Source organism: Penicillium cataractarum (assembly GCF_028827025.1).
Source record: "Penicillium cataractarum strain IBT 29864 chromosome Unknown utg000005l, whole genome shotgun sequence".
Classification (NCBI taxonomy): domain Eukaryota; kingdom Fungi; phylum Ascomycota; class Eurotiomycetes; order Eurotiales; family Aspergillaceae; genus Penicillium; species Penicillium cataractarum.
Genome location: NW_026622741.1, coordinates 821,431 through 837,780, shown reverse-complemented (window position 1 = coordinate 837,780; position 16,350 = coordinate 821,431). Strand labels below are relative to the sequence as shown.

The window sequence follows — 16,350 nt, the reverse complement described above, 5'->3', positions numbered from 1 at the left end:
AGACGGACCGGTCGTAGGAAAGTTGGCTTCTGGATTATTGGTAATACACTCGTCTACGGTTTAGATGACTATGTCTTCTAAGGAACCCATCACACGGGTAACAAACTCGGAGTCAGATAGAACGCAGCTCAGTAGAGAACGAAAAGCAACATTACCACGTAACCACACCATTATATGTAAATATAATATAACTCTGTCATCAGTCTCCAGTATTCAATAATGATATAAAACATCGCTAAGGATCCTAGTCTGACTGTGCCCGCTGGCTAGTAAACTATCGAAGACGGCGGTACAGCCGTGATGGAAAAAAGTCGTAACCGCCACCAGGTTCGGCGTTGCAGTAATGACGCGGACGGTTGAGTTTGAGGCAGAAAGGATATTGTCAAAGTAGTCAACTCCAGCCAGGATCAGAATAAGTGGGTTCTGAAGGTCTGAGGGGTTGACAACAGTGAGCTAAAAGGTTGGCGTTCCAAATCATATAATTAGAGCTCGGATATGAGAAAGCATTCTCAGTTGTTGAGCGAAAGGCCTAGCGACCTACATTCCAATGGTATTTATAATGAATAGCAGGTGGGATATGACAGGATTGCTGATGTTTTGATAGCGCATCCATGTATGGGCTCGAAGGAGTACTGCATGTCTCTATTAAGACTTGTATCGTAGATCAGTTTCAGTTGCCCTTTTGGCTCAGTTGCCGGGCATTAATGAATTGTGTGTGTGTGTGTGTGTGTGTGTGTGTGTGTGTGTGTGTTTATATCACGTAAAGCTGATCGTTTCAATCAAGTGCTCCGAGTCTTGGAACAATTATTCTTAATTGTTCACCTGTTTGGTAATCTTTTGAGCCTATTTCGAAGGAGCCAAAGGAGTGCTGACATGCTCAACGCTGATTATTTCTCAAACTAATCACATGATCCAAACATCATTTAATATGTAGTCTATATAGACTCCACCATTGCTGACCCCATCGACCTCATCTTATGCTTGGAACTGTTGAGATAGGGGCTTTGACTTCTCAATAGTGCACCGTATTTCTGTAACCACCAAGGTACTGGTATAAGTGCGGTCATCACCAACGCACATGTGGTCATAACCCAGTCAAAGCCGATGTGATCGATGAGTGGAATCGTAAAAAGTGGAAATACGCAGGAGACAGAGTATCGCATGAACACATCGATAGCTAAGGAAGAAGCTCCCAGACCAGCACCGTAAACGAGATTTTTGTAAATGGGATAGACCAGCTGTTCAATCATGCATGTCAGCAGGCTTTGCGCACAAGTACAATTGACACAGGGAGCATATTCACCTGTGATAGGGCAAAGCCAAGTCCGAAGAGAACTCCAGCAAGTATGGGGCAGATCCAGTGAATAGTGGGACGAACTGTCCATGCCAACCTGTGACCCGGATTAAAACTTTAGTCTGCATAACTTGGAATAACCACGTACCAGAATAAACTAGCTGGAAGAAGAAGGGCTGCCAGGAAAGCCCCACTAAGACTATCTTCGGGAGTTGGATTATCAAGTGCACGTTTACGTCGATCCAGGAAAGATAGCACAGGTGCTGCCAGCAAAGATCCTGCGAAGAGCGGCAAGAAAGCCAATCCCGCCTGGTAAGACGAAAACTGATAAGTCCTCTGCAACACAATCGGGTAGCCGGCATAGAGAATAAAAAGAACCACTTGACTCATTGTCACAACAAATGCAGTAGGGAAGATGATGCGCTCAACCATCAGCATACGAATCGGGCGCGCAAACGCAGCGACAAAAACCTTACGCCAATGGTCGCGCGGAAGGTTCAACGTCTTCCGTTTGATCTCAGGCTCAAATGTCTCTGGCACAAACATCATGGGAACCAGGCAAATCCCCACGAGAAAGGCTGTCAGCCAGAATGTACTTCGCCAGCCATGGGACGCCACGATGGACTCGCCGATCGCAGGTCCTAGCTCTGGAGCAACAGCTCCTCCTAGTCCATAGAGCATGAAAAGGGGAACTGCGAATTTGTCCTCGGGCATTTTCCACATGTCATTGAGAACTCCTGCAAAGACTGTCACCGAGGGAGAGCCCACGAGACCTGACATCGCGCGACACACGGCAATAGTGGTGAAGTTTTTCGCGGAACCCGCCACGACCGTCAGTACCAGATGAAGAAACAGCGAGATCTTATAGATCCATTGCCTTCCAAATTCCTCAGATAATGCTGAGGTAAACATAGGGCCAAAGATGAAGCCCATGGCGTAAAATGTGAGTGGTGAAATAGCCAGTGTTCTTCCGACTTTGAACTCAACCATGATTCCGGGGATGCTCGCAACATAGATTGAAGTCGCCAACGTACTGGCACATATTGAGATTAGATACGCGTTCACTTAGTGTCCTATATTCAGTACTCACATTACCAAGAAAGATGCAATTGCACCCACCGATACCAACATCTTTCTGCGGAAACGCCAGTGATAAGGGCTATGATAGGGGTTTGCAGGACGGTTCTGTTGCATTAATAACACATTGTGAACATGCAGCCCTTTCTCCTGGTCGACCCGTTGGGATGGGTGTATCTCGAGAGGGGTGGGAGGCCGCGCTTGCAAATTGCAGAACTCCTTTTCTTCAGTCATGTTGAGAGATGACGATCCAAACTATGGGGTGAGGGGATTTATGAGATAATGACAAAGAGTGTCCAGGATCAAATTATAGGAGCAGCCTTGCCTTTGCCAAAAGCCAGTGCATCTGATATGTCATGATACCGACTGGATTTTATAATGAGTGAGATTCTAACTATTGCAATCTACCGACGTCGTTCACGGACGGCTCTCTGTGGCTCTGTGGACGTTTGTTCGTGGGCCAATGTTGGCCAAAACGTGGTTAATCTTGTCGAGCGAGATAAGTGAATCTTTTACTCCAGTCTCAATATCCACCGCGGTTTGATGCAAATAAACCCATACTCAAAAACGTCCAACCCCATCGCCATTCGTTCAATTCGCCAAACGCAGCGTAACGTAAAGTATAGCCACGCAGTTGAAGAATAATCATTGACAGATTTGAAAGGAGTAGGAAGTCAATGCGTAATAAAGCTCCATTGAAAAGTTTAGTTATTGGGCGAAGTTGTTACAGATTGAGCAGATTCATTAAAAATACGCAAAAGGGCACTATAGGACAAAAATACCATGAAAAAATTGAACTAGTAGTCAAAACGGAGTTAAGACTTTTGGTGTATTCAAGGAATTAAATTTCTATCTTGATTTTGGAAATATCGGGTCGATTTCGTTCATTTGATGCGTTTTTACCATGTTTACATTTACATTATCAATTTCCAGGTTGATCAGAGTGTGACACGTAGTATTTTTACACGTCCATGGCGTAGAGCCTGTCAGTTAATAGAGGCTGATCAATTCCAAACGATGACTGGACCTAAGCTTTCCACCTACCAGATCAACAAGCGCCCGTTCCTTCCCGTCATACGTCCCTTTCCTTGTCTCAGGAATTCCTACTATACATTGTATGGCATACGGCACATCTCCAATAACCTGGTCCTACCACGGCAATAGATTATTCATTCTCCTCATTTCGGACAGAAATCCGTATCCTCGTTAGGACTGGACAGGAATCCTCCACAAGCTTGTTTGGAACGCATTCGCTAACTTGAACCCACCACGAAGAGGTCTTTTTACCATAGTATTCCTATAATGGCAACGGTTGGCTCGAATACCTTGCATCTACTTCTGGCCGAGAGAAAGGCTAAAAAGGTGCAACAAATTCATTTCTGTATCGCCTTGGACGACATCCATCATGAATACTGCGTGGAAGGCGGTGGATATTTGACCGAGGACAATAAACTTTGGGTCCCAAGCTGGAGTGTGGTTAGGGAACGAGTCCTCCCAAAGCAAGAGCAATCCTACGATGATGATAACAATAAAGATGAGGACAGGTATACTAAAAGGGCAAGGTTGCCACGAGCCTCGCAAAGTTTATTCCATTTGAGGCAGTACCTCCCAGGCCGAATACCTTCGATGAGCAGAAATCCTGGGAAAAGGAAGACAGGTTTTTCCACTTCTTCCAGCCTTTTAGATCACTCAAGATAGTTTCGTACCGAACGGACCTAGATGATTGGAAGTTTTGTCCGATAGATGAAGCTCATTCCGTTTGATATGCGTTTTGTAGCATCTTATGCGGAACAATCAACCACGAAAAACTATCCTTACGTAGGTAGTACAGAGGATTTCGAAAACAATTTATCCCCCAGACACGCGTTTACTTTCCCAGAGACCCATATAGGCGTTGAGCTACTTATTGTCCCAACTAGAAGAGAGACGCGAGGGAAACGGAGAGGTTTATTTACATACGAAGGTAGATGCACAGTATATGCAAGTTTCGTCTGAAATACATCACTTACAGAGAACAGCAAAACCAGCTTCACCATTTTACTCTCTTCTCTGGATTCGCGGCCCCACCGCCAAGTTTTCAGTCTGTGAAGTGGGTGTTGTTTAGAGGGGTATCATATGTACCCTTTTTCCCGCCACAACTTACCCGTATGATACGTAGGACCTGCTAGACTTAGTCAGACCCAGCCATTTAACTAATAGTGGCAAACGACAATATATAGAGGCTACATCAGATTTGAAACCTATTGGAACTTGATGACACATTCCATTAGTACTACAGGGTGATATATAAATTCGGTTTCCCTCCCAGGCACTTCTTTCATAGAGAGATTAGAAAATAGAGACAGGAATGAAAGCGAGAATCATTGACAACTGCTATTTTTGAAATCGTATGAAAGAAACCAGCCCTGACTCTTGTCCAAGGGCAAGTGAATCGCAAGTAACTGCCGAACAGCTAGGCCGAAACTCATAGGGAAGCCATAGAACATTTTCGCCGTTGATAATTATCCACTGTTCTTGGACAATGAAGAACACTGGACTCGAACTAGAGGCATCATTCACCTGCCCCGACTGAACGATGAGGTTGCCTAAGTCAGTACTGAGATATGAGCTATCTGGTGAAAAAGAAAGTTTGTCGACAGCGGCATTCGGTTTCAAAATCTCTTTCAGGCTGCCCGTCGCCGGGTCCCAGAGCCGAACGGTCTCGTCGTCAGAGCCGGACGCTAATAGCCGGCCGTCGGGCGAGAAGGCCACTGAGGTAACAGAGTCTGAATGGCCCTCGAGAGTCTCCTGTAGGCCGCCGGTCGCCGTGTCCCAGAGCCGCACGGTCTCGTCGACAGAGCCAGACGCCACTAGCCGACCGTCGGGCGAGAAGGCTACCGACCAGATCGAGTGTGAGTGGCCCTTGAGAATCTGCCGTAGGTAACCGGTCGCCGTGTCCCAGAGCCGCACGATCTTATCGTTAGAGCCGGATGCCAGTAGCAGGCCATCCGGCGAGAAGGCCACCGCGGTAACCGAGCCAGAATGGCCTTCAAGAGTCTGCCATAGGCCGCCGGTCGCCGTGTTCCAGAGCCGCACGGTCTCGTCGTCAGAGCCGGACGCTAGCAGCCGGCCGTCGGGTGAGAAAACTACCGACCAGATCGAGTGTGAATGGCCCTCGAGAGTCTGCCGTAGGTCGCCGGTCGCCGTGTCCCAGAGTCGCACGGTCTCGTCGTGAGAGCCGGACGCTAATAGCCGGCCGTCAGGTGAGAAGGCCACTGAGGTAACAGAGTCTGAATGGCCCTCGAGAGTCTCCTGTAGGCCGCCGGTCGCCGTGTCCCAGAGCCGAACGGTCTCATCGCCAGAGCCGGACACTAGTAGCCGGCCGTCGGGTGAGAAGGCCACTGAGGTAACAGAGTCTGAATGGCCCTCGAGAGTCTGCCGTAGGCCGCCGGGCGCCGTGTCCCAGAGTCGAATGGTCTTATCGTCAGAGCCGGACGCTAGTAGCCGGCCGTCGGGTGAGAAGGCCACTGAGGTAACAGAGTCTGAATGGCCCTCGAGAGTCTGCCGTAGGCCGCCGGGCGCCGTGTCCCAGAGTCGAATGGTCTTATCGTCAGAGCCGGACGCTAGTAGCCGGCCGTCGAGTGAGAAGGCCACCGAGGTAACAGAGTCTGAATGGCCCTCGAGAGTCTGCCGTAGGCCACCGGTTGCCGTGTCCCAGAGCCGCACGGTCTTGTCGCCAGAGCCGGACGCTAGTAGCCGGCCGTCGGGTGAGAAGGCCACTGAGGTAACCCAGTCTGAATGGCCCTCGAGAGTCTGCCGTAGGCCACCGGTTGCCGAGTCCCAGAGTCGCACGGTCTTGTCGTGAGAGCCGGATGCCAGTAGCCGGCCGTCGAGTGAGAAGGCCACTGAGGTAACCGAGTCTGAATGGCCTTCGAGAGTCTGCCGTAGCCCACCGGTTGCCGTATCCCAGAGTCGAACGGTCTTGTCGTGAGAGCCGGATGCCAGTAGCCGGCCGTCGAGTGAGAAGGCCACTGAGGTAACCGAGCGTGAATGGCCTTCAAGAGTCTGCCATAGGGCGCCGGTCGCCGTATCCCAGAGTCGCACGGTCTTGTCATGAGATCCGGATGCTAGTAGCCGACCGTCGGGCGAGAAGGCCACCAAGGTTACCCAGCTTGAATGGCCCTCGAGAGTCTGTAATTCGGTACCCCATCCTTCATCAACTCGTGGTAACTGGCTTATCCAAGTAGGAAGGTCTTGTTCGAACTCTTTACGGATGATTGCAGTTCGAGGTGCAAATACCAGTCCTGCGCAATAAATTTGAAGTGGTGCTTCATCCATTATCTGGCGATTCTTCAAAACAAAGCGCTTTGCATCATATAGAAAGTCACCTATTATGGAATCGTGATCGCCCTAAACATATCAGTATAGTGACGAGCGGCTGTTTACCGTATTACTTACTTGTATAATCGTGCGAAGGAGATCAAGCATACTCACCACCTCCGATACAAAACCTAGCAGACTCATCGCTTCCACCCAGTGCAGAAAATGTTTCTGGAGGAATAGTCGCACTTCTTTTATCTCGGAGGATAGAGCCTGACTTTGTTCAAGATGGTGTATCCAGTAGCGACAAGAGTATTGTAATTCCGGTGGTAGATACTGGCCGATATGTTGAGGGTCGATGTCTGCCCTACGCGTTCCAGGGCTTGCTAGATTGCATATATCTTTCCGTAGACGGCTCCGCATGGTTTTGAGACAGGACCTGGCAATGTCTTTGTGCTTCTTTGGCTCATCCACAACAAATTTGGTTCTAGACTGGACTAGAAAATCCCGAAATGATAGATGTAGAGTCCTAACAGGCTGATCTCGGTTACCGGGAATGCTCAATACCGATCGGAATGAATCTAATCGATTGCTGATTTGGTCTGCTCCTATGTCAAGAAACAACGATAGCGCATTTATAGAAAGCGGAACAGCAAGAAGGATAATGACACCGACTATTTTCTGGAACTCTTGCAGTAGCTGCTGCTGCTCCCGCTCATCACTCTCTTGATCGTCTAGTAGTCGCGTCAGAATTGGCAGGTATGTCTTATCCATCCTCGATACGTATTTAGCTTGGTCCCTCAGAAGGTCCGCGAGGCGCGACTTTGGCTCCCATTTTGAATTTTCGATGTAACGGCACACAGTGGCAGCCGAAATAAACAGTGGAGCGGACATGTTGACTAATGCTTGGATGACGTTATTACTAGGCCAATCTTCAGAAATGTTCTTGTCGTGTTTGATCTTCGCAAATCGGTCCTGTAGGAATAAAAGTATATCGTGCTCTGTTTCTTCTTCTGGAATCTCTTGAAGAGCTAGGTCCTGATAGTCATGATTCGCCATCTCTGAAAAGCCGAGCCTGATTGGGAGTTCAGGCCTACTAGTCAACAAAATCCGAAGGCGAACCGCTTTTACCTTCTGTAGAAGGGGGAGTAATCGAATGATGTTTCGGACATCTTGATCATGTTCACATTCGTCCAAAGCGTCGATCACTATCACAGCGGCTTGAGGTTGTCGGCCGAGTTGGTCAAGACCGAGCAGCGGTTGAAGGAGTAGTTTCTCAAACTGCTCCCTGAGCGATTTTGACGCAATGTCAGGGTCATCGTGGAGTGCCTTATGCACGCCAGACCTCAGCTCAGAAATCATGAGCATCATTTGCCTTGTTAATGTCGGGAAAAACTTCTTCGCGTTTCCTCGGTCCCCTTCACCCCTCTTAAAGAAAAAGCTGGCAGCTAGATAATTGGTGTCCTTGAGCGACCTTGCCACTGTCCGAGATATGGTGGATTTTCCTGTCCCGGCCATTCCATTTAACCAGAAAATGCTTTTTTGGGACGGCGACGTAGCCCATTCCATTATCTGCTGGAGAAGCTGGGTCCTAGTGCCTTGGAGACATTGGACTTCGTCTCGGTCGGAGAATGACTCAAACCCTGCCTCCTTCGCACCTTTCAACACCCCAAGATCCATACCCTGGACCACATCGACCATCAGAGAACTATGCAGTCTTTGGGTCAATTATGCAGAGCTATAATACCGTGTTCGCTAAACGTACGTTTGATCCACCTGTAAAGATAAGAGGAATGAAGATTTATATCTCTCGAGGTTCTGAATAACACCCTGCACCTCTATGCGTTTCAGGGGCCACTTTAAGGCTCGTAATCCCATTTTGCTCATTAGTTTCTTTCCTTTTCCTCGATCAAGTCTCGCTTCTAAGGCTCGGAGGTCAGAGAGGCAGTCGGCAATATTGCTGCCTAGTCGTGAGGAGGTAGGTAGGCCCTTTCCGTCGTTACTTTGAAGGAATTTCTGCAGGTCTTGGAGGGTCCCTTGGATGATTGCAATCGCCCGTTGTAGGGTTAAAATTTCGTCTCGTGCATCTTTCACCTCTTGAATGTAGCCCCCGCAAAGCTTGACAAGGCTTCCTGTTAGCTGGATGATCGCGATAACGCTCGCCGCCGAGGATAAACAATCCATTTGATGGGACACGGCACGAAAGCCTTTGTACCACGTAAATAGGTAAGTTGGCAGTTGAAGTGTAGAAACTTCGGGTTCGATATATAATTAGGCCTTGCTGGCGAGATGAAGAGTAAGAGGGGCAAGTTAGGCGCGGGGTGTGAGGCTGTGATCTAGAGTACATCTCACGTGTCAATATGACTAATCATGCATTTCCCCAGTGAAAAGATAAGATTAAAGATACAAGAGACTTGTTCGAAAGAAAGGAGGATATAATTCATTCAGGAAATACCACGACTTAATTCTATGATACTCGAGAGAACATTGGCATGGTCTGTCGAGTGGGTACAGAAAGCAAAGTACAGAGGGCCATTCGAATACACCCATTTCTTCACTTAGCGCCTGGGCGGTGGGGCCCGGAAAGAATGTGTCTGTGTAAATTGGTGAAGCTGGTTTTGCAGGTCTCTGTACAGTAATGAAGACCTACAGTTAAATACATGCATTATTGTAGAAAGGGGTCTAATTAAGAGTGCTTAAAATAATATCCAATCAGAATTCTCACATTTATGATTTATTTTCCGGGAGTCAAGTTTCAAGAGTGAGTGGTCAAAGAGAATTCGAAAACCGCTGTACTAAAGAACAGACCCACACATTCTCTCTCAATAATAGTGGCCCACAGAGATGGAAATTGTCTGGCTGGATGGCGTCCTTCACGGGTCGATCCCCTGGGACCGTTTCCGAAGTTCTCACAGTATCCTAGCAGCCAGTGGAGGCGGATCTTGGCGCTTGCTGCCTATACCCCGGAGTCTACCCATGTACTCTGTAACTAATACGATTCTAAATCTGTTAGATGGGCTTTTGGATTGCTTGTAGAGTTGTTTTGCTGTCGCATAGGATGATACTACCCTAAGGCCGAGGAATTTCTCCACTAGTCGCTTAAAGTGTGACCATAAAGACGGTATTGGTTATAGAAGCTCACAAGAAAGGGGTATTAACGACAAAGAGCTGCGTGTAGTGCTTTGGGATTGAAAAGAATGGGATCAATGAAAATAAATCCTCTCTCTCTCTTTTTACGCATCGACCGTAGATTATTTTTGTGCACAGTACCGCTGTGATTTTAAACGTGAATTGTTTGAAAAGACGAGAATAATTTGATTGTTTCCTCGCATTTTGTGTAGATATTCAGAGAGCGCAATTAAAATCAGTAGTGGCAAAGTGTACATGAAGTATTGCTTAGTGCTTGGAGGTCAAGTAGTTAAGGCTTTGATTACCACACGAAAATGCATACTATGCGGTGAACAGAACTCTTATAAGAACTGAATTTTTCTTCGCCCAATTTTGTTCTAGTAGGCGTCTCTGAAGCTTTTTGACACCTTGGATATCAATAAGTCGCCACAGTTCTCTTATCCGTCCAAGGATCAATAAGATTAGCATCCGCTAACATGGACAACTCGGTACCACGCAATCCGGGCCTCCTCCCCTTACTTCAGCTAAAGGTGTCTTAGGAAATTCTCCGCACTATTGCGACTCTTAACACGCGCGCCGTTAGAGCCGAACGGATCATAGCAAGATACGAGCAAGAGCTGTCGGTTGCACGTCGGTCGCTAACGCAGGCCAATCATGAGTTGGAGGAGATTGCAAAACTTGCGGAGATCCTTTACGAGACCAATCAAAAACTTGGTACCGTTACAGACTATCTGTTAGAAGAACAAATAATCAAACTGGGGGATCAAGAATCCAAATCATTCGACACAGTATTCAATATGGTGCTGAAACAAGTTGAAGACAAATCAAAACCCGACAGTGGAGACGTGAATTCTGGCACCAACAGCACCTCCGACTATGCATAATTGGGTATTACATATATGCGACAAATTGACTGAGCTTGTCAAATACAAATCGAATTAAATCGAGCGTCGATCTGACTGATTGGTAAAACAAACTATCAAGTAGGAGTTTGCTACAGTAAACAATCATGGGGCTCAACAAGCCGAGAATAAAGCATAGGCCAGTATTACAGAGAGACACAAATAAAACAATCCGCCTCTCAACGTGTCTGACAAGTGTTGTGAGCTACCACATTTGCCTTTCCATCATAAGAGTAGATCCGGAATGTAAACACCAATAAGATCATGTTAACAAACACATACCGTAGACTCTGCACCCAATTATCTTTCATTGATATGGCAGAGACAAAACTTGAATATTGTTATATTACGGTGGCTGGTTGGTTGATTGGTTGATCTCATTTACGCTGACCCCTCCCTCGACAGCGATATCAGCATACGACTACTGTATATATATGCTTACCTACATGTAGAGTATTCCGCTTCCTGAAAAAAAAAACTTAGAGCCTTGTCAAGTTCCGTAGCGTAGGTAGATAATCAGTTGCGGTCGGTACGAAGCCGTGTTAACAGGTACGCCTGGTTCCCGGGTAGGCTTCTATATAGCGTCATGGTGTACATCGCTGGAAGGGTGCCGTCGATCTTTCGGTGGCTGCCTTCTTTGCTGGACGACGGCCATTCCTGCTCCCACTGGATGAGGATATTGACTCGGAGGCGTGCATTCTCCCTCGAAAGCAGTAGGCGGAACGAGTAGGTTTTTCCTGGTCACGCGGCGTCTTTTCCATGGGTTGTTGCAGTGCCGTGGAACCCATTGGAGACGGATGGCAACTCCCTCAGCTTGAACTTTGTGGAAGCTTGTAGGCTCGCGTGCACGATCCGCTGGCTCAATTTGCTCCTTGGGTTTTGAGTTACCTGCAGGGCTGACCTACTGTCGCACAGGATCGTTGCGGCCTTTTGTCTACTATCTAAGCTTAACCGCTGATAAGCGATCTTGACCACCGTGATGATCGCGTAGAAGATGCCAATGAGCTCCGCTATGTGAACCGACCATCGGTTTATTGGGCCCAGGTGATCAAGGTCTTGCCTCACCGGATATGGCACGAAGCATCGTCGATAATAAGAGCTTAAGCATGATTATACCCACCGATATTACCCCGCCTCCTCATCGAGGGGCACCGAATAAGAATAAACTCCTCTGCAGCAAAATACCGCCTGTCATCGCATCATGCACGTGACCGGGGCTTGTGTGTGTTTAGACTTTCTAATACGATTATATTATAGACTACGCTCGCTGGCTGAGCAGATATCTTACTTAGGGCGTCTAAGAATTGTACAGCAGTCGGTAGTCGATACGTTGTTCAGGATCACTTGGGCATGTGCTCAATGGGATCGTGGGGGGCCAGGGGAGTTGGGACGTTTAGCCCACTAGAGAAAGACGGAACCCCCTTATAGAGCTTGCCATTTGAATATGGCGTCAATGGCTCTCGGAAGGCAAGCTTTCGGGAGTTTAGAGGATACTCTCAGTGTACATAAAGGTATTCGCAGGACCTTATGCCATGAAGCTTGGCACGCCATACTTTTGATACTCACAATCTTCAACAATCCCAGATAATTTAACTAATTTGCTGACCTCTACCAATGATGTCGAACTTCATGCAGAAGATCGAAGAGGCCGTATCTGACTACCGTGATCGAGACAATATGCCCACCGACGAGTCCATTAGTGAGACAAGTCATCTCTCAGCGAAGACTTATTACGCTAGAGTGTTATGATGCTCATAATCATCTATACAAGAAGACATAACGCATTCAGTTTTACTAATCTTTACGCAAAGGTCCCTGGGACTGAGCATGGGGCTAGGTATAATTCCAACAACCGGGGCGCAGCCAGAGGTCCTGATATCTACGACTCTGGGATGATCGGCACCTACACGGCCAACGTCGGTCCTCACGATTCTAAGGCGGCCAACAAGCTCGACTGTCGTGTGGACAGTGATTTGGATAGGCTGAGGAAGCAGGTTTATCGCTGTAAGCCAATTATCAAGATACTAACACAAGTTCTGTTGAAGACCGCCGAGCCCAGAAACCAGGCATGGAATTTCAGAACGTCGGCGGCACCACCACCAAAGGCACGAACGCTGGCAATATGCCCTTCTATCGGGAAGCCTGGCACCTTCGGTATAGACAACCATGACGTCGACAAGATAAAATACAACAAGCCCACACAGCAGCAAAAAGCGCACACTTAGCCTAGCATGCCCGGGGCAGGCAACCAGGCCGCCAACAAAGATGACTTCAGCAGCTCCACACAGGAACACAAAACCCAATATAGCACTAGCCATACTGCTGCTTGGGAGGCAAACGCTCGTACGGAGCCGGGACTTAATATCGGGGCTGCTCAGCCGCAATTTGGCCCCCGCGCGTCTCTGTTAGCGGTAGTAGCTATAACCAGGCTCATGTCACAGAGCCGACAGATATGCCAAGCGCTAATACTACGGGTAAGGTTGATCCGCAAATGCAGGGTAAGGAGTATCGGCAGAATGACGTTGGTACAGTAATCAGAGGGTCGCATACTAACCGAAGTTTGTTTTTTCGATGATCCTTTCTTGTTTTGTCGGAGATTTATATCATGGCAATCTTGTTTCCGTGGTTGATGCAATTAAATGGATGCTCAAAAGTAAAGTTTATCAAATTGCTCTCCAAGTCGTGACTCAGGGTTTCTAACGAATATATGCTCTCCAATGCGAGTGGTCACAATTCGAAAGAACGCCCTGCTCTGCACATGCCTTGCAGGACTCATCCAGAATAAACCATGATGTTATACCGATCTGTATGCTGGCGCATTCCTCGTATTTTCTATAGCCCCTTGGAATCGGACGAAGTTTCAGAATGCCAGGTTCTAAAGGCAAACCCTATATAGAGTTGACTTGTTTGCTCTTCCATAGAAATCTTAGTCTACTGGGTCGCCAATACAGTCACGAGACAATGCAACGTATTTTAATGGAATGAAATGATGGTATTGAGACTATTTCATGTTGACTATTGGGTCTGCGGTAAGTAAAATGCTAGTTTACAGTCAATCAACTGTCTATAACGAGCCTGTATCAAAATTCCGTGCATCCTGTCGTCTGCCAGTCACTCACCAAGATACCTTAATTGAACATGCTCCATGGTATCGCCAAATAAAGTAGGCATTCAGTCTGATTTATCCACACCAAGTGTGGAAATTTCTTGGCACCCGCCCGACCAACCTGCTCCACCTAAAATCTGGCCTTCCAGCCGACAATTCGATTGCTCTTGCCGTCACTGTGAATTGGGTTCACGGGGGGGCATTTGGGTGCTTCCAAAATTGTCACCCATTCTTTCCCGCAGTAAACGGGGTACATGGCACATATCGGAAGAAGTGCCTCTGGCTTGGAGATGCTTCCTCCAATTCCAAAAATGTGTGGACTTTGTAGACTACAGACTTTCCTTTGTCTCGCAAAAGAGTACTGCGTTCGTACGACGCTCTTTTCAAATAATCTTCGAATGGCTCTCCTGGTGAGGTGGATAGTTTCCCAGGGACTGATAGCATCTTTCACATAAAGTACAATTTCTGGAATCTTAATCTTCCGCTCGTCTGGGCTTATAAAGCTTGTTTCTGGAATGGTAACTTGAAACTTGGTTTTATTGTAATGATACCCGTCTCTGAGGGATTTGAATAAAAGTTCCTGGCAGTAGTGAAGGTCACCCGAACAATCGTTTGTCGTTAGAAGAATGTGATGGCGATTGGAGCCTTTGTAGCGGGGCATCCCAATCGAATCTAACCTTGGGCCAATAAGCGCCGGGCAGGCCCCTAGTTTGAAAGCCTCGTCGATCCATTCATCGCTCTTGAATATCGCTCTCCAAAGTATGTTTTCTTGCTTTTCACTGAACAGAAGACTATCGCAGATATTCTTGGTCGAATGAGGGCTTAGCCTTTCCACTATAAGATCCAAAATTTCTCGGGGAATCTGGAACAGGCTGGGCATTCTGTGTGTCTGGGTTATGGAAGGTTTTCCTAACAAAAGTCTTTGGTCTGCAAAAGCGTTCAGGAAATCCCCTAGAGACAGATTAAGAGTGCAAAATCTATCTTTATATCCGTCACTGAGTCAGTCACCGCTGAAGTAAAAGTGTGGTTCTTCTGAGATCATGAAACTTGCGGACACGGTGTATGAATCTTGTCAGGGAAATCACATTAAAAACAAAGTGCAAATGGAACTGTCTGACTAAATCAATGCCAAAAAGATTAGTGTACGCGCAGCGATATGAGTTAATGTTTGGGTCATGTTTTGGATGGTCAATGTCGAGTTTGAAAAAGAAGCACACTCTCTCTCTCATGGCGTTGACTTTGGGCAACACATTAGGTCCAAATCATCATTGAGTTCTTAGGAATAAAGAAGTAGAGGTCCTCACATTCATTCAATAGAATGAAATTGTAGCTCTTTGGACATTGCAAAACTGGAAAATAAAAGCCATACTGCGGTATCCAAGATAAATAGCTCTCTTAACCCAGGACCATTCCTTTCATCTACTTGCTAGACTCAACTTAACTCGTGTAAATGGCGCGACTGGCTGGCAAAAGCAGACTGCAAAATGGCAGTCCTGTCGACACAGTTTGTCTTGCGCATCGCACCTCCCATGGCAAACGTAGGTCACGGGAACGCGAGGTTCTCGGGGAGCAAGTAGAGCGAAAGAGTGTCAATAAAATCCGAGTCGATTGTCCGCATGCTGCAAGCCGCGTCACCCTTCAACTGAAGCAGCAGCAACGACAGAGCCCAAAAAAGGAGGGAGCATTGTGGATCGTCGCCAACGCCCAAAACCGTCATCATGATTGGTCCGAACAGGCAATCGCGATGCAAGGAAGAAGTCGTGAGGACTGGCTTCGATGCTTGCGCCCCAGACAACCCCTTCGAGGGATCCAGTAATAGCCAGGTCTAAATGGGGAAGGGCTAGAGGATAGAAGCGGTTCTGCCGAGACGTAACCGAGCATTTTGTTTAATTACTGTACTAGCTTTGAAAGTCAGTTGATTAGCGCAAGACTACAAAATATGGCCTATCCTCAAGCCCTGGTGATCAGTTGTGATGAGGTCTTTGATTGAAACGTAACAAGCTAATTTCCCATAAGCCCCGCCTATCTAATACTGCAGCCCACAACTCGTTGAGGAGAGCAGTAAAATGTATCCTGTATAAGGAGGTCAATTGGGGCTGCTCCATGGGTTTCACTATACCAATCCCCTGTATTATATAAGATAGATCCCAAAATTCAGCAGAACTGTAGAAGTGGTGGTTGAATACTATACAGTATAGAGTAATCAAAATACAGAATAGACCCGAACGCCTGGGTGGACTGGATAGGCCGGGAATTACGTCATATCTCCCGTCTCCGTGTCTCCGGTGTCCCTTTATTTCTGCTGTGTTCTGACAGATTTCTGATAAATACTACTGACTAGCATTAGTGTATATCTACAGGGAATAAAATAACGGTCGCCGCTGTAATATTTGTACCAAAACAGACTTTGGTAGTCTAAATGGGACGAATAGGCGATTATGTTTAAGCAAATTGATACTGTGCCCACTCTAGAGACATACATCTGAAATTATAATGTCTAAACCAAATCCTAGTTGACGCATTTGGCCCTACAGGACATTTTT

The 16,350-nt window shown here is 47.1% G+C and overlaps 4 protein-coding genes across 4 annotated transcripts; 2 read left to right on the top strand and 2 right to left on the bottom strand.

Annotated features, from left to right (window-relative positions):
- Nucleotides 1–1,255: 1,255 nt before the first annotated feature.
- N7496_006049 (MFS general substrate transporter) lies at nt 1,256–2,605 on the bottom strand (the record flags this gene model as incomplete). Its single annotated transcript, XM_056698978.1, has 3 exons — nt 1,256–1,391; nt 1,443–2,327; nt 2,385–2,605. The coding sequence occupies 3 exons, from the start codon at nt 2,603–2,605 to the stop codon at nt 1,256–1,258; spliced, it is 1,242 nt and encodes a 413-aa protein (XP_056554391.1).
- Nucleotides 2,606–4,744: 2,139 nt separating this feature from the next.
- Nucleotides 4,745–8,854, bottom strand: N7496_006048 (uncharacterized protein; the record flags this gene model as incomplete). Its single annotated transcript, XM_056698977.1, has 3 exons — nt 4,745–6,760; nt 6,809–8,378; nt 8,436–8,854. The coding sequence occupies 3 exons, from the start codon at nt 8,852–8,854 to the stop codon at nt 4,745–4,747; spliced, it is 4,005 nt and encodes a 1,334-aa protein (XP_056554390.1).
- Nucleotides 8,855–10,275: 1,421 nt separating this feature from the next.
- N7496_006047 (uncharacterized protein) lies at nt 10,276–10,683 on the top strand (the record flags this gene model as incomplete). Its single annotated transcript, XM_056698976.1, has 2 exons — nt 10,276–10,287; nt 10,339–10,683. The coding sequence occupies 2 exons, from the start codon at nt 10,276–10,278 to the stop codon at nt 10,681–10,683; spliced, it is 357 nt and encodes a 118-aa protein (XP_056554389.1).
- A 1,632-nt stretch (nt 10,684–12,315) lies between these two features.
- On the top strand, nt 12,316–12,926 carry N7496_006046 (uncharacterized protein; the record flags this gene model as incomplete). Its single annotated transcript, XM_056698975.1, has 2 exons — nt 12,316–12,400; nt 12,565–12,926. The coding sequence occupies 2 exons, from the start codon at nt 12,316–12,318 to the stop codon at nt 12,924–12,926; spliced, it is 447 nt and encodes a 148-aa protein (XP_056554388.1).
- Nucleotides 12,927–16,350: the final 3,424 nt, after the last annotated feature.